Genomic DNA, 26,380 nt, shown 5'->3' on the forward strand with positions numbered 1-26,380 from the left:
CTTACTGCGGCCTTTTTTAAAGACTAAACAAAGTAGGAATATAGGCTTAATAGAACAGGACATTTTCTTGCATTGCAAATGCATATGCAAAAATTCAGCTGTTAACAAAACCTGACTATTTGTTTCTGGCAAAACAGTGTAAGGAGCCTGAGAACAGGGCTTCCTGCTCCTCCAACTGAGAAGCACATACTGGAAAAGCACAACTTCAGATCTTTATTGCAGTTATGGTCTTAATTTTAAGTCTGAGAAGACACTCACTATTGGCTGGGATGAGCATAACAAATGAACCATCTTTTCTCAGAAGACAGCTCCTTCCTGTTCTAATGGCAAAGATCTTGTTAGTACCATGGGTGACCTTTATTCCTCTCACTCCCATTTTCCCCATCCAGCACCATCTACTTTCTTGTTGCATCTGAGTCCACCTACTTCTGCTGTCAAAAAGTTTCTTTTCTACAGGACAGGATGAATCACATGCTTTGCCTCCACTCCTCTTCTTCATTTATCTTCTGACCCAAAAATATGTCTAATGTCACTCGAACTGACCTGTAAGCTTATATTTCCCTTAAATGTTATTTCCATGATAAACCTTATAAGCTTACATACTGTAAAGTCAGAGCATTGTCAACAACTACTATTCAGAAATTGTAGAACTTTAATATCATTCCATGTCTGTTTTATATAACTGAAATATATTATGAAGTCAATAAGTATAATAATAAAATTAATTATAATCTTGCACACTAATGAGATTTTTAATTTTGAAATTCTTAATCTGAACAGAAGGGACCAAAAAAAAAGTATTTTGGATCTTTCAGTCCTGAGAGTAATTTTACTCTTACCCACTACTACAATATTACAGTAGAGTATATTTTCACAATGTAGTATTAGCAGCACATGCCAAGTAATATTTCCACAGTATTGCATAAAACATTTCTATATTACCAGTGCACTGCGAAGAAACTAATATGAAATTACCACATCAGTGGGGAGTATCTGACCTACGTCCTTTCTATCACAAAAAAAGGATGGTGTTTTCAGACAAAACTGAAAACCACTAATCAAATCATAGAGAAATGGAAAAGAATATGGCATTCATTACCATTGCAAGAAAATAAATGTACTTGCCATAATATAAAAATGCAGCAAACATTCTGCATGTTAATTAATAATTCAAAACAAAGTATGTTTTAACTATATAAATCAAAAATCTGTCATCTGTCATTTTAAAATAAATAATACATATATTTAGAGCTATGATCAGTAAGAAAGATGAAAAATAAATCATGCAAATGCTTCTAAGTCATAGAGATCTTTTTTTTTTTTTGCTTCAGGACATAAATGCTGATTCACAAGCTGAACATTTTTTCCTTGAGCTCACTTACTCCCAACTTTATTGATACAAGACATTCTGCACATTTCTTTGAAGCGTATGAAGCTGGAACCTGCCTGAACAAGGAGAGAGACCTATCCATACCTTACTTTTGCTCTTGAACGGATCATTTTAATTCTGTGACATCACAGCAGTACATTTTAATGCCCCTGTATAAATCCTTGTCTAGAGCATCTCCAAATCATGTGACAGGTGAAAAGGGACCATTTGATTTGAAGGCTGAACACAAAGGTTGAAAGGGATTTTTAAATTTTCTTTAATTAGAGGCCGTTTACCTTCTTCTTCTGAACTGAAGTAACTAGTCTGGTAAGAAGCAGATCAGCTGGACGAACAGAGGATTTTTAACACCTCAAGATGGGCAGTGGAGCCAGTTCTGAGAGCAAGGAGTCGGCCAGGAGATCCAGAGAACTGGAAAAGAAGCTCCAGGCAGATGCAGAGAGGGAAGCCAGGACAGTCAAACTACTGCTATTGGGTAAATAGAATGAAAATTGCTCATAACGCTTTTCCATTAAGGTGTTATTTTGCTCTGGAATTACATTTCAGTACAGTGAATTTCTCACCTCTCACTGTTTTATTTGTAGAAGACAATCCTGTAATACATGGCACAAAATGTTTTCTGGTTGTGGATACTCATGAAGCAACCAATTAAGCCACAAGGGACAGGCTGCAAATGGCTGTGTCACTGCATGTATTCAACTTTAAACATCATAGATCCTTGATTTTAAAAATACTTTAAAAATGAGAACGTACTCGTAGAATAAAAGTTATGATGTTTACTTACATGGAATGTGGCAACATAGCACAGACATCTTTTTCTTTTTTTTATGAGTCTATATGCATTCATTTGCAGAAGGATTAAGTGAGATAACTGATTACATAGAAAATCCACAGGTGTCACAAGCTACTGATGTTGTTTATTTTCCAGACTGTTCCACTTCATTTTTTACAGAAGCAGAAAGTGACTTAGAAGGACTTTTTTTGATGTATGAAAATAATATTATGGAGACTAGAATGGAATGTAATGACATGAGAGGAACATAAATGAATATTCTCACAGACTACTACTTCTAATCCACACTGTGATCAATTTATTAACAGCCAGAAGGAGTAATAGCAAAAGAAAATTGATTTGTTTTCTTGATACAGTTTTATTCTTCTCTCTTATTTTCCACGGTACTGCATATAGCTTACAAGAAATATCCAAGAGCACAATAACACTGCCACACTATTAATGTTTTTTTTTCAGTCTGATGCCTGTTACAAGACTTTACATTGACTTCTCCAAACGAATAGGACAACAGTCTTTGATTGTTGAAATGTTTCTATTTTTTCCTTCATTGTAACTATAATGCTTAAAAATGCTTTTAAACTGATTCATTCAATTAGATCCCTTAGTAAAGTAAACCAGTTTACATCTATTGGTCTGCATCTTATGCAAAAAGTCTATTTACACATGTTGAGAATCTAACTACTAATATTAATAAAGAAGTAAGAGAAAAACAAATACACTTGATGTACCATGGGTATTCAGACTGTGGTTTACAAAGCTTTTCAGTCCAGTGGAGAATATGAAGATTTTCTGTGTCACATTAATATAAAATATTGCCCCTACTGAGGCAAGCTTGATTTGCTAAAAAAAACCCAGAATAGTATTTTGATTTAGACTTTCATGAAGTTTCAATGCTTTCTATATATTTTTGCAAAAATTGGGAAATTGAGAACCAGGATCCATCTACTCCAGCATCCTGTCTCTAACTATCCAACACTGATCCATAAGGAAGACGTTCACAGGACAAAGAGGAACTTATAAGATAAAAAGGAATTTATAAGATAAAGAGAAATTTATAAGATAAGCAGTTTGATGACATATTTTTTTCTTCAAGCTTTCATGCCTTGGCAGTAGTATTGTCTTACAGAGGCTGCCTTATGCCAGGACACAAACTAAATTACCCCTCCCAGAACATACATATGCATTTAGCATTGAGGACTTTAGTTTTAAATGTTTCTTATTGTACATAGTCAGTCTGCTTCTGACACTACTAACATCAGTCTCAAGATACCTGTAAAATACTTGGAGATTAACAATGAGCTATGTGAAAAAGACTTTAACTCATTAATTTCAAATCTGAACATATTTCAGTTTCAACTATACAAACATTCTTTTCATGAGACAAGATGATCATCAGAATTCAAAATACTTTCAGTGAAATCTTACTTATGGAATATATTCTGCAATATCTTTATTTATGTTACACATGATAAAGATTCAAATTTGTTAGCGGGTAAGCTTTTGGAAAGTTTTTTCTCCTGGGGAACTGTTACAACAAATCACAAGGAATTGGTAAAAAACCTGTTGGAGGGAAAAAATAAATTATAGACTTAATGCCTTGAAGTTTCTTGTTAAAAAAGTGAGAGGTGAATAAAACGCGAGGGCTTTTTAAGCCTATTGCACAGCTAGAGTGAAAGTGCCTCTTGAACATCTGGAATCACAGCTGCTGAAGCAATGTGTATAAAGGGCACCATGTAATTCCTTCCTAATTCCAACCAGTGAAGTGGCCAGATAGGAGAGGGTTAAAACTACTGTGTTCAGATCTGTACCTGTTATCTTTCCATACCTCTGACGGGTTCTCACAAATTATTCAAATCTGACATTTCATTAATGAAAGACAAGTCCATTCAGGTCAATCATCCTAGTCCTACCCTAGTCCTATATTTCTGTTTATTCAGTTTATATGTTACCTCTATATTACAGACCAGATGCCACCATTGGAATTTTTGCAGCAGGTAGATTAGTACAAAATACTCAGAAAAAAAAAGTATATGAATATAAAAAAGTTTTCAGTATGATCATTAAGTTCTTACTCTTAAAATGTAAAAGAAAAAAATGGATTCTGATTGTTTCCTGAGAGAATTATACAATATCTAGTCTGGTCTCTTTGCATCCTCCAGCAGGTGTCTTTACAAAAAAAAGAAATTATATCTAGAAAACAATGTCACCACATTTTTTATGGTAAGTTCCAGGATCTGGGTGTAAACAATATCTGTGTTGAGATGATAATTTACAGTTTATATGACATGCACATAAAAATTGCTCATATGAACTGGGGGAGGGGTGAAATTATGCCACTTCCTGATGTTCCTCATAAGCTGGTCAGGAGCCAGGAGAGTTAAGTCCTCCACGTTAGGCATTCCTACGGTGTCAAGGTCATCCCACCACCTCCATCCTGTTTGCAAATTTAGCCTCTATATATTTGTACTTCAGAAAAATCAGTCTGGAACAAACTCCAGGGTGAAAGTTTTATTTCCTTTGCATCAGGGCCATGTCTTGCTTACCACAACACACACAGTTTATATACTTTGTAGGAGGCTGGCTTGCAACTTATTTGTGTGCAAAGTACATGTCCCTCTCCAAACTTGGCCAAAACAGCAGATGCTCTCAGTGCTATTTCACAGAAATAAGAACTTGCTTCAGTTTAAATAATCATTAAAACTTTGAACTTATTAATCTTTAAAGTATTACTCCATGACTTGATTGTCTACAGTTTTCAGTGGCAGGACAAAACTCACCCTCATTTGAGCTGGTCATCCTCAGCTCACTTTACTGAAAAATACTCATTTTTAGTGCATAACCAGCCCAATTTAATCTAAATATCTGCTTCAGTGTGACAAAAACCAAAGCTGGTTGGTCAGTTGGTTTAGTTTTAGTAGCAAGTGATTTTCTCACTGACTGTAAGAGACTTCTGTAAGTAGTCTGAATATAAAAGTTTATAGTACAGACATCTAAAACGAATCACTTACTGTAGTACTGAAGTTAGGCTTAAGATCCTGTAATTAACACCTATACTGAAAGAAAATACTTTGAACAAAAAGATCGTCCAATAATCCTATTGATTGTAATACATCGATTTTCTTTTTTGGGGGGTGGGGCAGTTTTTAAGGACCTTATTCCCTCAAGGGAGTTAGATCTTAGATATTTTCTTTATTTTCTTTCTTTCATGGAGAAATTTGGTTGAGTTCAGTAAGAGGACCAGGCAGATGTAATTTCCAGTCTAGTTCACAGTTTCTAGAACTCTTAATGGCACAGACAAGGCTCAGGCAGAGTTGTGAAACCATTTCTGATAATCTGAAGATCTTATTTTCCTGCCTTATATCATTAACGGTGGCTTTTGTGTCAGGTTTCAGAAAAAATATTCAGGGAGCAGGTTTGTTTTTTTTTTATTTTCTTACCTTTACCTCTGGAAACATTCCTAAACCAAACCTCTACTTCTACATAAATCATAACTACATACAAAGAGACAACAGCTCCTGATCTGAGACACAAAAGCAGCTTAATATCCAAAAAGAACATTCAGTGCCTCAGCAGATGCTAATCTTGAATGGAGGCTTGTTCTCTCCTCACCTTCTACAACTATTAGAAAAGATTTTCTCTAGAAAAACAGTAGCATCAAGTTACAGCTGAGGTCCTAGGTTCTGTTTGCCTTTGAATTTGAGAGATTCTCACCAACTTTCAAGGTACTTCCATTTTTTTAATCTATTTCTGCTCTGTCTATATGCCTTGGTGGCCTACAGGGAAGAGGTTAGGCAGCCCCAGAGCAGAGGGGTGATTCACACCAGGGCTGGGAAACAGTTATTTTGCAGCTCAGTGTCTGCAGCCATGTCAGACAGCACTTCTTGCATGTCCAGAGAAGGGCAACGATGCTAGAGAAGGGTCTGGAGAACATGTCTTATGAGGAGCAGCTGAGGGAACTGGGATTTTTCAGCCTGAAGAAGAGAAGGCTGAAGGGAGACTTTATTTGCTCTTTACAACTCCCTGAAAGGAGGTTGTAGAGAGGTGGGAATGAGTCTGTTCAACCAAGTAACAAGTGATAGAACAAGAGGAAACAGGGTTATCAAGCACTGAAGCAGGTTGCCCAGGGCAGTTGTAGAGTCCACTTCCATAGAGGTACTTAAGAGTTGGGTAGACATAGTGCTTAGTGTTGTGGTTTAGTTGTGGAGTTGTCAGTGTTCGGTTAATGATTGGACTCGATGATCTTAAAGGTCTTTTGCAATCTAGGCAATTCTGCAATTTTGCGATTTTGATTCACGGTAATGTTGGGTTGACAGTTGGACTTAGAGATCTTTTCCAACCTTAATGATTCTATGACTCCTCCTGAGTCTCCTCTGCAGCCCCAGCGTGTCCAGAAATATAATGACTTTGGCAGGTGGGTGAGTGCAGTTTGGAATATTCAGATCAAGAAGAGAGGCAGGTTACAGTGTGCCAGAGTCAGCACCTTGCTGAAAGTGGATGTGCATGCCTGGGGGCATGGTGACTGTGATCTCTGGGAAAAAGTGTGGAAGCAAACATCCACTGACCTTACTGGCAGTGGGGACATCTTTCAGCTCTTAGGACTTGGGCCAAAGTTTCAGGCACTGACTGACATTTCTGTGCCTTTATTTTCTCTCCTTTCATCCATCTCAAGGAAGCTCAGCATCCAAACAGAGACAGAGAAATCTGAGCTAAATTTAAGAAAGCCATAAGATCTTATCTATGTGTGATGCAAAATACAGGCTATGGCATATTATCCCTGGTCCCTAACAGATTAAGCTATACATAAATCTTCACAGTGACAGAGAGTTTTTGAAAAGCCAATTAAACTTTCCAAGCTTCAAGACAGGGCCAAATGTGACCTAAGTTCTTGTCTTTCATTCAGAAAAATGTGGGCTCGATTACAGCTACCCTTTTCACTGCTTCCTAAAGAGAAGCTGCCTTCAGCTCCCAGTGCAGTCACATCAGGGCTACCATGATGCACTTTTGCTGCAGTTTCTTTGAGCAGAAGGCTGCTGCATCGGGTGGGAATGCAGCCCTGTCCCTGCTCTCCAGCCTGGGGCTCTGGCCAGAGGAGCAGGCTGCACCTGAGGAGGAAGGAAGAAAGGAAACAGGTGCAAAGTAAATTGTTACTGATCCATTTCCTGGGGTGCAAATGCTGCTATGACTAACATGGAACTCGAGGGTGAAGCCAGTCTGAGAGTCATCTGTTATTCAGATAAAGGCATTACTGGATCATAAAGTAAAGATGAGCAGAAGTAGAAAAATGCACCTGAAATATATAAATTATGCCTCCCGCTCTCTTGTAACTTTGCCTTTCAGATCTGGAAGAGACATTCATTTCTAGATAACACTTCTTGGCACCTCTCCATGAGGTGAATGTAAGAATTCTCAGTGCAACCTGATCTCTTCCCTATAAAAATTACAGTAAACACCACCTTGCTGACAGGGCTTTACTAAGATCGTCAGAAGGCCATAGAAGGGATAATAAATGATCTACAGCAAATTTGCATTTTTTCCAAACTGTGGCAGATGGCAGCATCAGTCCATTTTGCATAGGCTTGTTTTACTCTTGCACTTTCTGCTGTTCACATCATGGGGTTTAGAAAATGTTTTGCCTGTGGTTTGCTGTCTGTTGTGATTCATTTGAGTAAATTAATCCTTGTCGTTTAAATGTTACTAGCTTTACAAAATCTGTCTGGAAAGTCTGTAATCAGTTTGTTCCATTCACTGGGAAGCCCTCAATTAAAATAGCTGTGCCCCAGATTTCCTCTCTTGTCAAAAGTATTTGACACTGTCCAGAGAGGTAAACGATAATCTGCAAAGAGAAATGCAATGATGAGTCCCATCCCATGGATTCGCAGACAAAGCTAAATCCTCTTTTCCGGTGCTTTTAAAATCCAGCTCTTGCTGGGCAGTTCTTGTCAAGCCTCATCACGCTCACTGACAGAAAATGATAGTCATTCGCACTGATTTCTAGTGGAGGAGGCTTGCACTGTGATTACTCACTTTCCATGAGATAAGAAGGGCAAGTTAATCATAGATAATCTGACCAAACCTATGTCCTAGTTCTGCAACTGGATGGGCAAGCGAATGCCTTGTACCTCCCCTCCAGCTACAGGGATTTCCTGCAGAATCACTCCCAAGCTGGATCTGTTGCACTGCTCTGAAGGCTTCCCACTTCCAGCCACTCTACTATATAGCAGAAGACCATGGAGCACAGGAACTAACAGAACACCAGTGTCAAGACATTTGCTCATGTGCTGCCTCTGCATCATGAGCTAGACCACATGCAAGTCTTCACACTGTTTTTCCAGTTGCTCAAAAAGGCTGGCTAAAGAGCATGGAACTGGCTGGTTTGGCTTGCAAAAGGTCATGTTATATGTTAAATGAGCAGCTACAAATCATGCAATGGATGGGGTACTGTCAGAAGCTGCAGTTTGTTCATGTCTTTCTGCCCGTCTGCCAAGGATGAAATCAAAATAGGACCCATATTTTATTTCCTTGATAATTAAATAATCCATATTTCTACCTTAACTGACTAAATGTTCCTTTCTTTTCAAATGTCCCATTCCTTTTCAGAATTAATACTTTTATCAAGATTTCATTCTTTGTAAGTCTGAATGGACACGAAGGAGGGATATAGTTAGTACAACGCAGATCTAAAACATCTGTATGTCTCTTCATAGATACAAAATTCTGTGTTCCAGAGTGTTATTTTTAATACTTGCTACTTATTCATGTATCAATCGTATCCTCTCAACATTCCCCTTCTGCAGGTGCTGGAGAGTCAGGAAAGAGCACCATTGTAAAGCAGATGAAGTAAGTATATGAATATTCATATCAGTTCTTGAATTTTGTATTTGTAGTATAAGCTATCTAGCAAATGCCTTATTACAATATTTATGCTTATTTAAAATCAATTTCTCTTTTAACCACATAAAGAAAACCACAAAGTGGTTAAGACACACTGCTGGATTGGCAATCCAATCTGTCTGATCAAATCATGGTCCAGCTCCTTACTGAAGATCAGGGAACTAAAGACCAGGGAAGCTTCTTCACTGGCTTTGGTAGGAGTTGCAGTATTGTAGTAAGAACAACAATGTACGAGACAATCAGCCACGGCAGATCCACTGAGCCTCATATCCCATCTCCTGCAGTAGCTAATGAAGGATGTTTTCTGGTCATCAAATCAAATAAGCAAACACACTTGTGCTGGGCACTCTGATAGTATCTGATGATTTGTGACTCAGGCACCATCCTCTACCAGAGATGGCATCACTGTGTTTAATAGCTCTCAGTTAATTCATGCCCACATTTCTCCTGGATCTTTTTTGAATCAATACAAACTAATAACATCCACAATATCTTATGGCAAGTAGTTAAACATTTTAATTATGTTTGATATGAACCATCTCCCATTGTTCAATTTTAACATGGCCCCTATTCATTTAATTTTATCACACTGGATGACAGAAGAAACTATTGAAGCATTCACAATCTTTTTTCTTCTTTTCTTTTTTCCCCAAAAACTGAGCTCTGTAGATCATTCTTAGTCTCCACAGTCTTATTCTAGCTCCTGTCAGTGGTCAGAAAGATTGTTCTCATGTCTCCCACAGGCCAGTCTACACAGTGAGCAGCTACTACCCACCACCTAGCATGGGTAGGGATAGTCATGAGAATTGCTTTTAGGAAGGAAAATATCACTCCAAAGAGTTTTCATACAATAATCAATCTGGGGAAAAAAAAGGCTGTACAAGCTCCAGTGCAGAAATCTCTGTCCAAATTTGGACTGAGTATCTGGTTAGGAAGATGTTGTGACTGCCCCATAAATCCACAACAAGAACACTTGTAGATATTTGTTCAAAGTGCACATGGTGCCACACAGATTGAAGTCAGCAACTTTATTTCTCCTAGATTCAGAGGAAGGTCAAATTTTTATGCATGTGTCCCCATTTGCAATTTCCTATCACAATATTTTCACATACAGTAAAAGAGGCTATAACTAAATTTGTTCACATTATTCTTTATGAGTTGTTAAAATACTAATCATGTATCTGGCTTAAATAGATAATCCAGCTGAATTCCATTCATACTTACATAGGCAGCAAAAATCCTCCTTTACTGTGGAACCTGCTGAAATACTGCTGTGTGTTCTGGGACCTGTGCTCTTCTGAGACCTGTTCAAACTCAGAAAAATATTATGCCACCATTGTAACCGTTTAGACACGATCCCACTTTGAAGGGCCAATCTCTTCCAGTGTAAAAACCTGACTGTTCCACAAAATCAGCAACATTATCCTGCATTTAAGTTCTTCTATTTCATATCTTTACCAATGCATTTTAAAGGGTGAAATCAAAGAAGTTATAAGAGCAATTTTCTATTTAAGCAGCTCATTTTGTAATAAGACAGACTCAGAGCCATCCACCAATGCTTTGCTAACATTTTTGCTCCAGATAAATGGTGGATAATTTTATTTCTGTTTTGAGTTCCAACCAGGAGACCCTCCCTATTCAGCAAGGCATTTTCAAATTCCAAACAGAAGCAGATTAAAGATGTTCGTCTGAACTGAGGAGTTTACGAAGGCTGATAACCCTTAACAGCACTGAGGAGGGGATAGAAAACTGCCAAGCTTAGAGTTATCTTTAAAGCCCTATGCCTTTAAGAACTGTCGAACTGATCACAACTATGAATTACTTTACAATAAAATTGTTCATGAAAATTGACTTTTTTATGTAAAGTCACATCCTTCTGTCATAACCAAGGACTTTTTTATTTAAAAATATTTTTTTCATTTTTTAAAAAAAATTAGTTATCAATTTTTTCAGTGAATCATAAAACTTTGTAGAGAAGAATGATACCTGCTTACAAAAGCAATATTTTTGAAACTACAAATTTCGACCAAAACCAAGGTAATTTTACTCCAATTAAAATAATTTTCTAATTCATAAATCTCAGTCTTTTCAGCCTGAAGATTTCAATCAAACTTAAATCCTTCCACTAAGCTTTGCACAATAGCTTTTGATGCTGAAAGTATACATATGCTACAAGGCCCTAAAAAGGCTAGGATGGTTACAAGGGATAACTAAAAAGGCAAAAAAATATAGTTTCTCTGAGGTTTTGTTTCTGACTAGACAATTTCCAATATTTGATCTAACTTTTTAAAATCCAAGTTAAGTCATCCCTGGAAGTGTTCAAGGCCAGCAACCTCCCACTAAACCAGCAACCTGGCTCAGTGGGAGGTGTCCCTGCCCATGGCTGAAACTAGGTGATCTTTAAGGTCTCTTCCAATCCAAATCATTCTATGATTCTATGATTCCATTTCTGTGCTATGCTCTAAATTAGCAGTATAAACTCAATATGAATAATTCAGCAAATAAAAATCAGAAAACAAAATATTTGGTAAACTGATCATGCCTGTTGATACTGAATCAACTCCACCTATCTGGTGAGAGAAGCCCTCCTTGTGTGAAAAAAAAAAAACAACAATAGGAGAGTAACTTTTTTCCTCCACTAAAACCCCATAATTTAGGTAATTATGACTGGTAGCCTAATACCTCATGACTTTGGCATCCTGCATTTATTTTTTAAAGGTTATTTCTTTCTTCAAGGCGGATCAGAGAACAAAATTTTCCATTGGCTAAAATGTTCCTTCTGACCATACAAGATGTCAGCCTGTTTTACAATCCTTCCTTAAGAATGACAGTTTTTTAATAAAAGCAGAAAATTTCACTACTGACTTAGCAGACTAGCTATACCTTCTGCCAGAAGATATAAATATATTATTTTTTAAAAAAAAACCACAATGAAATTATAATAATAATAAAAACATGAAGAGTCTCAGGCACAACCAAGTTTTCTTTCTATAATTACAGAATCTAGTTTTATTTTGAAATCTTCTATTATCTTTTTTTCCTTTGTTCTTCAGAGGGAAAACATTAAAGTATAAAATAGCCATTTGTGGACTGTGTTAGGGCCTTTCCTTCTCTCTCATCTCAGATTTTTGCAGCCACAAACAAAACATCCATATTTTCCAGAAATCCTGTTATGGTCGCCATTGTGAGACATACAAAATAATTAAACCAAGTTAATGTACTTCATGGGGCTTGAGTTTCTCTATATGTCATAGCACTTTTTATAGAAAAGCTGCTGCTTTCACAGAATATGCTGAAGTACCAGTTCAAGGTTCAACCCTGATAGCAGCTGAAATTATTTCATGCTAAAGGTGATCTGGCCAAGTAAAGGACACCAGTATGAAGCTCTGGGATCCCTGGTGCTTCACAAACAGGACATTGTTTCAGTTGATCTCAAGCAGCAGTCCAGATTATCCGGTGTACTGGAGCTACATGAGACTCCCTCATGTGAATAAATTTTCCCTCTGAACAATTCCTACTATTTCACACAAATCATAGGTTGACACAGGGACACATGGATATTTCAGAGGATGGCAAAAAAAAGGTTCGCTACTATACCAGACTGCACCCCTGTTTTTCCTCTCAGACTCAACAGGATTTCTTTGAATCTTGCAGATGCACTTGAATTCACGCTGAAAACAGCATTTAAAAACTCAGAGCTTCTAAATAGAGTTTATAGATTTGCCTGGTCTAGAAATGATTGGGGAAACATTTAGAGAACTCTTTTTTCCTACAGACACAAAAATGCTATTTCTGAATTGTCGGACATCCCTAAGTTAGAGAAATGTTAACACATTCACTTGTGATCTGGGTTTTGTGCATGTGTGAATGCATTATTTCCTGACAGGGCCAACTTCTTCCTTGAAGGGAAAGTGTCCCCAAGACACACACCTGTAATTCTGGGCAAGCCTTCCAGATCCTTTCACATCACCCTGTTCTGCTTGTATAGCTCTCTCCAGACTGTAGCTCTGGCAAAAGCTAGGGGGGGAAAAAAACCTCAAAACCTCAAACCCCAGAAATTATTTAATTACCTGGCCTTCATCTCTGAACAACTGAGGTGAGGGAGAATAGAGATTTAGTTCCAGCAGCAGCCAAAGCAGTTTGGTGTTTGTTCATTGAGAGTACACTACATCAAAATGGATGAAATATTCATCCTTTTTCACAGTTTATGGAAAAATATGTCTGTGAGTCATGATTTAATCTGCATACTGTCTTGTAGAACTTCAACCACATGCCATTCTCCAGTCAAGGAGGATTATGAAATTATAATCCCTCTGACAGAATTAAAATAATTGAATTTGAATCCTAAGGTTCTTTGTCCTCTGGAATATAGGCCAAATCTAGAGTAGTATATGTGTCCCCAAAGCCTGTACATAGTAACATAGAAATTGTAACATACACAAAGAAATATTAAAGTTGGTTTGTTTTGTTTCCTTGAGGAAGTATCTCACAGTGTAGAAATATTTTTTTGCAATAATTTTCCTACTCTAGGTAAGACTCTGGATAAAAATGAGAATGATTAAACAAGCAATGTGACAGCCCATGACTGATGTTACAGATTCCAACTATAAAAGGTTTAGGATATAAGTACAACTATGCATCTTGTCCTGTATCCACAGGAATAGGCCTGGCTCTTGTTCTGTATTTGTACATTATCTTACATTGACCCACAAGGCAAAAAAATCAATACTGTTCACTCAGACTGGGAAGTCAAAACCTAACCTTATAAATTTAACCTCATATAGTTGCAGAAACTGCTGTTTACCTCTTCCAGTAGAACAGGCAGATCAACCATTTATAAACACTTTTCAAAGAGCCAGACGGATCCAGTTCTTTTTCACAAAAGCATCTTATCCAACTTGTCATTACTTTCTTTTATTTTAATGCATCCCATCAACCTTTCATTTTCTTTTCACATGAGGATCATCCATAAAGATGGTTTCACCTACCAGGAACGCATGGAGTTCAGGCCTATCATTTATAGTAACACAGTGCAGTCTCTCCTGTCCATCACGAAAGCAATGACCAAGTTGGGAATCAGTTACGAAAACCCAGCTAGAACTGTGAGTACGACATCCTTTCTCTTGCAACAAGCGTTAGTATGTATATATATTTTTTTGTAATATAATAGTGGAGACTAGTAGAACAAAGAGGATTCAGCATTTGCTTTATGACAATGGAATCTAAGTATTGTTTCAATTCTAGGTGACAAGAAGTCATTACTTATTTCTATTTTCTCAAGACTGGTGCCTGAGGTCTAATCTTTGCATAAACTGCCATTTTGTTTGTTACAAAAGAAATGTTTAAATTGCAAAGACATAAGAAAGAAAAAAAGAGAACTTTTTATTAGTTGCTTAGGCACTTAGTTAATGCTATTGGGAAAGATAATAAATATTTCCCTTTTATGAACAAAACTTGGGGCTCAGCCATGTAAGGAAGGGTCATCTAGACATGTTATTTCAGTTTGGCATTGCTCCTGCTGCAGAGACCTCCCCGTTGTACGGATGCAGCACTGGTGCATTGGCACCTCAGAGAAGTGGAGCCTCACCTTCCTGACACAGTTACCAAACCTATGCACAAGTGCATAAAGGAAAAGCTGCAGGAAGAAGATCTGCTCTCTTCTGGCAATCACATCAGGGTGACGTGATTTCAGGGAAAGAAGTAAAGGAAAAACACATACTTTTCTTCTCACTGCAGTGATTTAGTCTATTGCCTGTAATTCAGACTTCGCTGAGAATTTCTCAAAGGTCTGTCAGAATATCAGCTGATTCCAGTTCTGGCAAATTCTGTTTATGCCCTAGAGGTTTATCTTAGAGGGAATTACATCTGCTTATCTGAAAGAGCTTTTCTTGTTCCAGAAGTCTTCATTTCATTACAATGACATGTGGTACTTTGACCTAAAAAATGATAAACAAATGCTTCAGAGGTTACTAAAGCTCATACAGTCATTTGACTAAATAGAAGCTAAATGTTTTCTTTCTGTATTATTTTAAGGGGCCATGAATGCAAGTCATTCAAACAAACGTAACGGTGCCCAAAAGCAGTACAAGGAAAATAGACCCATGTGAACATGCTGCAATTTGGCCCCTCTCCTCAGCTGTGATAAACACTGATACTGCATCAGGTCCCATCTACCAGTCTGCCTGGCCTAAGACAGCAGAGGCTTGTAGCACCCAGGCACAGCTTCTAATACATGGTCCAGGCTCTCTTTGCTATCTGTAATTGAGATACGTTCTGCCCATGCCCTGGTATTTCAGCCTGTTTTCTCAGTCCTGCCAAATTTTCTGAGAGGTTTATACATGTTCACTCATCATCTATCATCTAAGATAGTTTCATAGACATCATTTTCAAGGGATTTCACAGTCTAGGGAAGTAGGAATTGAAAAATTTTGTTGTATAGATGTGTTCATTTCTCAGCATTATACATAATCAAGTGCAGAAAATACAACTTTTGTGAGTTGATCATTTCTAGCACAGTAAGCTGTTATTGGCAGAGTGGGAATTCCTCTGGGAATACAGTTGAAAACACCTGCATAAAACATTTTTAATGCTCGTCTTCTTTTCCCCTAGAACCACATAAGAGCAACCTGGATGTGAGTTTTAAAGAAAATAGACATTTAGTCACATTTAATTGAAATGTCATCAAACATTAGCCTTTCTTCCAAAACCAAATTTAGGTTATGTTTTCTGTAAAATCATAAGCCACTTACAGACTTGAGTTGTTTTCAACTTTGTTCTGGATGTTTTCTGGTTCAGATTTAGCTGCTTAAAGTCATCTAGCCCAAACACTTATCTTGGGCCCAAAAGCAGTGGGTTTATCCATATTCCAGGAGTTCCCGCAAATACCTCTTAGTGGTCCTGAAAGTGCTTCAGCGCGTAATTTTGAACAACATCTGTTCTGGGGAGAGAGGAATTTTTTTTCTTCCTAAAGCACCACTGCAATCTATTTTTAATATGAAAATCATCTCAAGTCTGTCTAAATGCCAAAGAGAAACAGAACATTATATAAATCAGGGTTAGGATAAACTCAATCTGCTGCTATCTTCTTTTATTCTGTAAGCATCAAAATCCACAGTTGCCACCTTTTGCATAATAACCAATGACCATTTACACCAGGAGGCTCGGAGCTCAAGGCTTCTTATTGTAGGCTATTCAACCAACAAATCCAACATTGTAGGAAGATAACTATAATCATTAAATGACCTGTGTTATCTTGAAGGAGAGAACATTCTAGCTCTTATCTTGAAGCTGCTTGAGCAGCACATGGGAGGAAGCAGGACTCAGTTCTGCTGATCCTGGCAGTGAGGGAGAGGATGGGGGTGTAAACGGAGATGGTGGTGATAATGCAGACGGGCAATTGCAGGGCTATCCTCCTTCCTCTTTCAAGTGAGAGTAATTCTCTAGTGGTGATTTCCCTCCATCATCCCTTTTTTTCTTTTTTTCCATGCTAACTCAATTTCTCCAACATTTTAGAAAACCTGCAGTGTTTTATTTTGGATCAGTCTCTGACTTTTACAAAGTTTCCATAAGCTACAACTTCTATTGGAACGTAAAGGCATAGTACATTCCTAAAATAAGTTTGTTACAAATTATTGTGAAGATATTTTCTATTCTTGAATAAAGCACACTCTGCCAAAACAGCGTCTGTCAGAATCCATTTCTACTTTTGCAGCTATTGATTGCAAGTCACTTCAGTTGTCTACTTATACGGCTGGGAAGGAATTATATTCTATAATTATCCACTGCTGTGACAGTGTATCAAATGACCCTATTTTAATCAGACTCTTTATTTACAGTACATTCCTAAGCTGTTAACCACTGAAAAAGAAATATTTTTAATGTAAGAGATTACTTGAAGTCTTTTTGGGTTGACTGCAAGAGGAAGAAATTACAGAGTAATGCATTTTAAATACTTGGGATTTCATTCAGTTACAGGTTTCTTCTTCCCCAAATAAAAACTATACAGGAAATGCATTTGCATTCACTTTGCCACTTTCCTCACTGTGGCCTAAAGCTAGAAATACTGTCTTCCGAATGCATTAGAAAATATGTTTAGCTATATATTTCTGCTTTGATGTTATAATATGGTTAAGATTAAAATATCCATTTTAATCCAGTTTTTGATAGCCCCCTGCTCTTACAATAAAAGCATTCCTTCCAGTTTGGACCTTTTGTGAACACCTGTGGTAAGATGAACCTAAGCCCTTTTATGAACAAAACAAAACAATAAAAAGGAGAAAACTCTTTGTATCACGATTTAAGTTTAACCTTGGCACTAACTAGAGGGAAGTGAGTTTATAAAAGAATGCTTACGTAGACAGACAAGTGCAGCCACCTGGAAAGATCAGTGAAAATGAGAAGCTGTGCCCCTGCGACTCATTGTAAATCCAGCACGTTTTCAAGGAGGTGGAGGGGCACATCATGCTTGCGCAATATTTACCAAAATTTCTCTTTAGGAAGATGAACAGACGCTGTGTGCCATGGCAACGGCTCTGGAGGACGGCAACATGTTTTCTGACTTGGTTGAACTCATGAAACAACTGTGGAATGACGGCGGGACCCAGGCCTGCTTCGCAAGGGCAGCGGAGTACCAGCTCAGTGACTCGGCAGCCTAGTAGGTGACACCAGCTGCAGGTGCTGAGCAGCTGCTGGTCCTGCAATGTCAGCGTAGGAAGGCTGGCCACAGTAACTCTTCCTCATGTGCAGAACAGCCCACGAGAATTATTGCTTGTTAACTTGAAAAAAAAAATGAATTTTTTTGCTAATGTTCTATTAGGAATGTGACTAGGGCTGCTCAGCTGCAACTCCACAAAGGGCCAGCATTGAGCTGCGGTACATCTCAGATGCAGTCAGGAAGCTTAGACTTCTCAGGAGTCCCTGATTTGGTTGCTTCTACAGATGTTCTCGTAGGCTACAGTGGTCCTGCTCTGCTGTTTTCTCCCTAAGCTCATACAAGATTGAGAAGGGAGGTGTCACCTGGGCTGGAGTTTTTCTAGACTTTGTGTCTGACTCAGGCCCTGGGGCAGAGGGTTCTTCCAGATGAAGGTCCATCTTTCGAAAGCTGCAGCTGGAGGTTTCTCTGCTCCTGCAGCTCCTCCTACAGGCTGAGGACACCTGCAGAGTGAAACCTCACGAGGTGGTGGGTGTCCCTTCTACTGAGCAGGGAAAGGCAAGATAGGAGTCTGAGTTGAGAGCCAGGGAAACCGAGGGCAGTAAAAGACAGTTAGAGAGTAGAAGAGGATATACCATGAAACTAGTAGAAATTCTTTGTCTCTTTATATCTTCAAAACCAGAATGAAGACCCATCTGCAAGATACCTAAACAAAGCAGATTGCCTGTGCTGATCTATGCCTAATTTGGCAGTATTTTATGACAGCTTTGTATTTCTATAGGAATAATATAGAGCAATCTTTTGTTTCGTAACATAACCTTTCGGACAGGCTACACTGCAGTTCCCAGCACTAAAAGCCCATAACAAGTCAGTCATCATAATTAAAAGGGAAAACACTTCTTGAAAATGGAAAAAAAAAACCAAAAAAGCAGAAAAAATAATTACCTGTTACCAGCTAACATTCTAGTGTGTACCCTAAGTCTGGCAGATCAGGTTTTCATGTCCAATAATGAATATAGGGTAGTCTAAAGTAATTCCCTCTCACTGTTATGGGCCGTGCCATGTTTTAACCTGAAATAGGTTTTGTTCCTTTAAGGAGCCAGTACAGACTGCAAAGGAACCAATAATCCTTATTCATTGCTAGAGTTACATTAAAAACAACAGTGACATGTTTTTCTTCTACTTGAACACTTCTGAAAATCTTGCTAATCCTCTCTCTTCATCTTTCGGTACCTGATGCTTCTGAAAATCTAGCCTTTGGCTCTGAATCATTAATATTAACTTAATTTTTGCCCTTACTGCTGGGCTTCTAATAGTCAATTCAAAACCACCCATATGCGATCAACCAGCTGATGTTACACCTCAATTTCTTTTAAAGCCAAACCCCTGTTTCTCAGATCCCATGAATCAGCTCCTACACAGAGTATTGATTTATATTGTGTAAACCCTGACTTTCTGAGGTTATCTTCTCTTAGTGTTTTCATTATTAATCATGCTAAAGAAGTTTGATCACTGCTTTTCCTCTGTGTATTTTCACTGGGAAAAAAAAAAAGAAAAAAAAAAGGGATTTTCTCAATAATAGAAAATCCCCTGCACTTCAAATCTGGCTGGAATTTCTTTAGGCTCACCTGGAATTAATCCTGTTTCAAGATGGAGTGATGGGTAACCTCAAATATCATTGCATAGCTACCAGTAGTACACGGTGTTTCTTGCCCAGTCATTTGCCTCTCAGGTTGGGATTCATGTCACTTAATTCAAGCCAAGCAAAGATCAGGCACTTTGTCAGTGGAGAGCTGGGTTGCAGAGTGTCCTGTCTACAGCTCTAGAAAAAATCCAAAGATTCCTCTCTTGCTCCGTTAACATATAATTAACTTGGTCTAATTTTTTATTTACAATTTTTTTATTTAATTTATTTATTTAATTTTTTATTTACAATTACACAGCAATTACAATTGGCTGTGTTGAACTGAATTTAGGTATTTGTGACTAAGAAATATCAGATCTCTACAATGCATTCTATATACAAGTGTTTATTTCAGTGTTTATGTGCTTTAGAAATTGCAAAATGTCTTTTGTTTCTGCCTTCCACAAAGGTGAGCTGACATGACTCTGCCTCAGGCTTTACTCAGAAAACCAGAGCTCTATTGGGTTTTTTACTTGTTTTTTTTCTGTTTGTTTGGTTTTGGGTTTTTTTCAACAAATTGTTGCCTGGACTCAAATAATGACTAATCATTAAATCACTCCAATCAACTTCAGCACTCCTTGCTGAGTGGATTCAGGCTATTCAACTTACTTAAAATCTCATTTCCAGGCATTACTTACAAATCTCCGTATGGAAGATTCTAGCTTTCAAAAAAATATAATTTAGTTCAGTTTAGTTTAGTTTAGTTTTATTTTACTTTATTTAATTTTATTGTACTTAGAGATATATTAAACATTGCATACAAGGATGATGAGCTGTGAGGCTTTTTTTGGTAGTTGTCTGGTTAAACTGAATAGCAGAACTTGATGCTGGGCAGACTTTGTGTTAGAGAAGATAAAAATAAAGCATGAAGCCCAATAAACATTAGACAGACTATGCTGTGTTTGTGAGAGACAAGAGGCTACAAACGAAAAGGTGGTGATTGTGACACTGAAAACTTAAAAATGTTTCGATGATCATCATTTCTTGCTTTTGGCTTTGCTCTTATTTGAATATTAGTAGTTAAAAGGTAGGAAGGTACCCAGACATCACCTCTTATTTTCTTTTTGTCAGTTCATAAGCCCTTTACACTGATTCCTAGACCAGCTAGTAGGATTCACAGGCTCTGTCCAGCCATTTCGAGAAAGCTGCATGACCCTGAAAGTCAAGAGAAGGGTTGGTGGTAGGACAGTAACGGGCTCTGAAGACCTGGTTTGAATTCTTGTTTCATGCAGATTTTATCTCTGTAGTCCAGGCATAAAACAAGATAATCCACTCTTTTCCAGGAGGTTGTAACTATACTGACCTAAGGTGGTCTTCAGCTTCACTGAAATTTCTCATTTTGATTACAAAATATTTATTTCATAAATTATCACGTACCTTCCTTTTTTAAACTGATAGGTCTGCAGGGAAAACAGCCCCTAAATGTGAATTCTTCCAAATATTATGCCCTGCCTTTCACTTAGGAAGAAAGATACTGTTGCAACAGGTCTGATAGGCTGTGGTAATTTTTAGTCAAGCTGATGCTGAAAGATTCTTGTGGTTCTTCCCCTATGGTAGTAATTCCCATTTGCTGAAAGCAAATGAACAAAATCCCTTTCCTGACAAAGTGGCTTTTTAACATCCATGAGGAAAATAAGGACTTGCCGGAAGTGAAATTCTCAAAAAGATGCTTACTATATATAACTAAATTACATTTATATACACAAAGGAAAAAAAAAAGAGAGAGAGAGGAAAAAAGAAAGGCTCTGGATTGTGGATCTGGATTGTGGATCTAGATTGTATAAAGCCCCAAAGTATTGTATTTCAATGTACAATTTACATGAAACATTTAAAAGTACCTCAATATGAAGTGACTATGCAATGTTCATTTCACCTTCTGAATTCACCGATCACGATTTCTTTTCACTCCCCTTAGTTACCTCAATGATTTGGACAGGTTAGCAATGCCAGACTACGTTCCTAGTGAGCAAGACATTTTGCACTCGCGAGTGAAAACAACGGGGATTATAGAGACTCAGTTTTCTTTCAAAGAATTGAATTTCAGGTATGAAAGCTATATTTGACAGATTTCTGTGGTTTTATCTTTCTTAAGTATTTTCTTTCAAACATATTTATTTACTATAATATCAGTACTCCCATTGCAATATCCTTGAGTCCACTCTTATCTAATATTTTGAAATAGACAAAAAAATCATGATATTTCAGTACCAGTGCTCCAACTTTAAGTATATGATGGTCTGTTATTAAGAGATGTCGGAATATCAAGTTCTAAAAGGACATTTTTGCATATGTAACTGTCTAAAAAGCATTATTTGTATCCTGCCATCTGAATAATTGTTTTTGACATTTATGAAATTTGCCTACCTAAATGTCCTTAACAGCATGCAAAACATTTGATGACTACTAATTTGCATGCACTCTCAACCTTTCACTGGCTTATTTTGAGAATGGAAATAACTGCTCTTAACACTGGAAATGCATTACAGTTGGAAAAAAAATAATAATTTCTGTCTCATGGGAAATTTTGGCATTATTATGTATGCCTTCATGCTCATTTAAGATAAAAAGCAAAATGTTCAGAAAAAAAATCCTGCAAATAATGTTTCTGAGAAATTTGACTGAAAATACCTGACACTTTCAGATACTCAAGGTTTTGTTATGCTTGGTGAACTAATTAAAAATATCTAATTCCACATGACAATGTCTTTGAATCAATTATGATAGTTTTGGTGATCTATAATGCTTTTCTGTATGGACTGAATTCTACTGAATTCTTAATTTAAAGTCTGGAATGCATTCTTAATTTAAAGGCTGAGGAATGGAATCTAGACAAGAAATTGTCTGCAGAGATAGAGAGGTTTATAAAGCATCAGCATTATAACTTTTACATTTACCATTGGGGTTGTTTTTTTCTCCTCTTGTAGCAATTAAACATCTCCCAAACCATTTACGCTACCACACAGATGCTTCAACACAACAGAAATTACATATGGAATACAACATTCTGAAGTAGATGCCCTGTAAATAAATTATCACCTACTAATACAGTAATCATTTGTGAAAATTCAGTACTTGCCCACAGATGCTACAGTGAAATGTCATAGACATCATCATCTTTTTCTCTGATTAATGTATTTCCAGACAGTTTTGTACACTGGAAATCTGAGCACCTTCAGTAATAGTTTATATAAGACACAAAATCAGGGTGGAGAAAGAAATCATCAGAGTAAAAACCCTCTTCAGCATGAATGCTACCAGTCCTGATATTAGACTATCAGAATTAGTGTCTAGGTCCAACTGAAATGCAGCACAACTGAGAGTCAAGTTACCCGAGTGTCCGAAAACAAGGGAAAGATTCATAATGCCAGCACAAACGCCAAAAACACTATTCAGCCTCTCTGCTATGCATCACAGTGGTGTTATGTGAGTAAACTCATTGGTGGTTTTAGGTTCTTGAGTAAAACAAGGCAAAATTGCCTCAAAATAGTCTGAGTGTTTTGAGTTGCTATAGGGTTGCAGAGCAGTTATAAATCCATCCTACCCAGCCAGGTACTGGTACTTCACACTGCCAGAGCAATGCAAAACAGCTGGGGAAACCTGGTGACTCTGTGCTCGGTTTGATAAGTACCACAGAAACATCTATAAAGAGAGAGGAACACTTCTACATGCAGAGTTTTGGTCGATGTACTTAAATAAGGCTTGGGGTCACAAGCCATACATGGATAAAAAGAAAACATGAACAGATGTCTTATTCACTAAACACTTGTCCCTCTTTTGAGCTGAATGAGGCAGAAAATATTTTGTATCTGTGCAGTAAAAGTCTAAATCCCAGTGCTGCTCCAGGGAACTGAATTACAGTTGCACAGGCAAGACCTCCCATTAGTTGTTATCTTCTCAGTAGTTACTTTGCTGGTTTAAGACACCTTTCTTGTGCCCTTCGATTTATTTTGCAAATGTTCGCTTTGACTTTCAGAGCTCAGAATATAGTTAAATATTTTTAGAAGAAGGTCTGATCTCCATAGGTTCTTTCCTGCTCTCCTGTCCTTTGATATGCTAGGAAGAGTTTGACTGAAATCAGGCAAGCTTAGTCTTTGAGTCTCATTATCTGTACCATTAGGACAGATGAATAGACAGCCAGTTTTCTAACTGTAATTAAGTTTCCAAGAGCAATGCTGGGAAAACATAAAGCTTTCAAGATCAACTTTGACTGCATTGGTAAAAGAAAAATGTCATCCGAGAAATATATTTTCTACCATTCACAGAGGGACTTCAGTTTTACACGGGCATGTGTTAAGTTCTGGCCTGAGATGAGAAGAGCCAAGCAAACTAAGGCTAGCACAAGAACTGCCCATGAGCACTGTCTTTGCTCTTGATCTTGTCTTGTTTTAACTTCTCATCAGTATTCACAGGGCCATATGCTAAAATCTTGCAGGAAGGGAATACAGATTCATATGATTATGTATGCTTGCAAAACTTTATTGCAGACTAAATTTTGAAGCTTCTCCCTCCTGATTTCAGAGTTACATACCACAAATAAAGGGACACACATAACAGCAGGTGACTTTTGGGCACTAATTACAGCCAAAAGCCAAGATGCTTTATTGGTACTGACCATAATTTTCAGCAGGCATGCTGAACTCAGTGAAGATATGCTTGGAAGAATGCCCTTACTCTTATCAAAATCTTGCTCCACAACAGCTTCCTCATTTCCTAATAATACACATTCATAGACACTCAATGGTCAGATAAAGAGATGAAATGTACTAGAAAAAAATTAATTTTCTCGAATTACTCCTCAGCTGCAGAAACAGTTCATCATGAGCATTGGGAAGGGTTTCATTTCTTCTAAGCAGGATGAAAAATGATAAACAATAACCTTTGTTTCTATCAGCTGCATTGCTGATGGTGAAGAAAACAGATCAATATACTGCAAAAAAATAGGCATTTCAGTAAAAAATTATTCTTAATCTGTTCATTACCGACATGATTTTTTCATACTGAATCCCAATATTTTCATTGCTATAAAAATTGAGTTGCGTTTAATTTTCAGATACCGCAGGAGATGTATCCAGAGAGTAAGATCTAATGCGTTTTCTTGAAGTAAGGGGTAACACAACAGAGGATTAGGTTTTACAGTTTTAAGTTCAACAGGCAGCACAGGGAAAAGTCATGCAAACACATGGGAACAGGAAAAGTAAAGGTAGGATGATCTTGATTCTTTACATTCTGAGGTTTTTTACTAATATACTCGAAAAATATTCAAGTTTTGCACCTTTTCTGACAAAAAAAATAGTAAAAAGAAATCCCTATCCCTTATCACTGAAGAACTGCAAATATAAGTGGGAATTTGGAGCTAAGCAGAACAATGGTAGCTTTGATGACAGCTCCACCTCAGATGGGCCCTAATAGGTCCCAGCTAAGCATGCTCAGTCAGCTTTGGACCCCCTATAAAGAGTCCATAAAAAGTTCATACGACTCCACCCGAAGGTTGTAATTTGTGGCAAAGACTGAAGGAAATTAATGCAGAGGAGCAGAGCCCTACACTTTCCCCTCTACAAATAATGGGATTCCCGCTCCCCATGAACTGCTGCTTAAAAGCAACTAAGGAGATTGATGGGGCAGAGACCTCCACACACACAAATGCATGCTGCAGGTTCTACAGGCAGCTAAGGGATCAGACCAGGGCAAGGAACAGCTGACTCAGTATAGATCTACACCTGCCAATTAAATATAATCAGTTGGCCAACAGTGACCAGCTTCCAGTCATACGTTCTCGTTGATCAAGGTGTCAGTTCACTACAAGCAAAACTGTGAAGTAACAAATGCCTTGTGGATCTGAGGGTCTTTTGTCAATGTTTCACATACAAACTCTTGTTCTGAATCAATTCTTGCCTGCAGGGCTTAGTCCTGCACTGAGCCCTTACACAGAGCCCCACTTCCCCAACACAGATTGCCACCTGAAAGCACTGAGTGTATTTCTTATATGCAGGTATTTAAACCTTTATGTTTCATTTTATGTCCACTACAAATACAAATGTTAAATAATACATAGTAGTCCCTGACCTGTTGGGATGGAAACAGATCGATATTTGGAAAAGTTGTATATTTGATTGTCATTCATCTCCAGTTGCACTCTGCACATTAACTGCATAACTAGGTCCTCATTAGCTAGTGCTTTACATTGTACATATGTTATTTTTTTCTGCAAAGGATGTTTGATGTGGGTGGACAGCGATCAGAAAGAAAAAAGTGGATTCATTGCTTTGAGGGAGTTACTTGCATCATATTCTGTGCTGCACTCAGTGCCTATGACATGGTTCTGGTGGAGGATAAAGAAGTGGTGAGTCAGAAGAGACAAACAACCCTTTTTGCTGCTAAGTTTTAATGTACTGTCTGATGGCATATCAGAACTATTCCTGTTCCCTGATAACCATTTAAAGGCTATTATGCTGTATTGGTTCTTGCCAGTAAAGAACATTACAATAAAAATGACATACGGGGATGAGATTTGTCAGTCTCTCATGTTTACCTTTTGCATCTCAACAGAACAGAATGCATGAAAGCCTTCAGCTCTTCAACAGTATCTGCAACCACAAGTGCTTTGCAGCTACTTCCATAGTGCTGTTTCTAAACAAAAAAGACCTCTTCAAAGAGAAAATAGCAAAAGTTCATCTGAATATCTGCTTTCCTGAGTATAATGGTAAGTTTGGTGTTTTCAGAAGAAAACACATTCAGATGACTAGTGTAGGCCATGCATTAAAGACAAAGACTTTGACTCAGGTCACTGTATATAAGCATTTAAATACTAAGCATCTTACCTAAGCTTATCTTATCTAGACTTTCTCTCAAAGCATGCTATGGGACAGACATGGCCAGAATCCAATTGCCCTCACCTACTCACAATGCTTATCCTAGCATGGGGTCATTATCTCTGTCTGGAGATTCTTATTTCTCTCCATTAGCAGCAGAAGAAGC

The 26,380-nt window shown here is 37.7% G+C and overlaps 1 protein-coding gene across 1 annotated transcript; it reads left to right on the forward strand.

The window, feature by feature from the left end:
- Nucleotides 1–1,744: 1,744 nt before the first annotated feature.
- On the forward strand, nucleotides 1,745–26,105 carry LOC104267176 (guanine nucleotide-binding protein G(t) subunit alpha-3-like; the record flags this gene model as incomplete). The annotated part of the gene is made up of 7 exons (XM_009868217.1): nucleotides 1,745–1,862; nucleotides 8,975–9,017; nucleotides 14,032–14,173; nucleotides 17,567–17,724; nucleotides 21,321–21,449; nucleotides 25,616–25,745; nucleotides 25,952–26,105. Coding segments are annotated over exons 1-7 (874 nt in total), but the record flags the coding sequence as incomplete, so codon positions are not given.
- Nucleotides 26,106–26,380: the final 275 nt, after the last annotated feature.

This window comes from Apaloderma vittatum, unplaced genomic scaffold (genome assembly GCF_000703405.1).
Source record: "Apaloderma vittatum isolate BGI_N311 unplaced genomic scaffold, ASM70340v1 scaffold3434, whole genome shotgun sequence".
Taxonomy (NCBI): Eukaryota; Metazoa; Chordata; class Aves; order Trogoniformes; family Trogonidae; genus Apaloderma; species Apaloderma vittatum.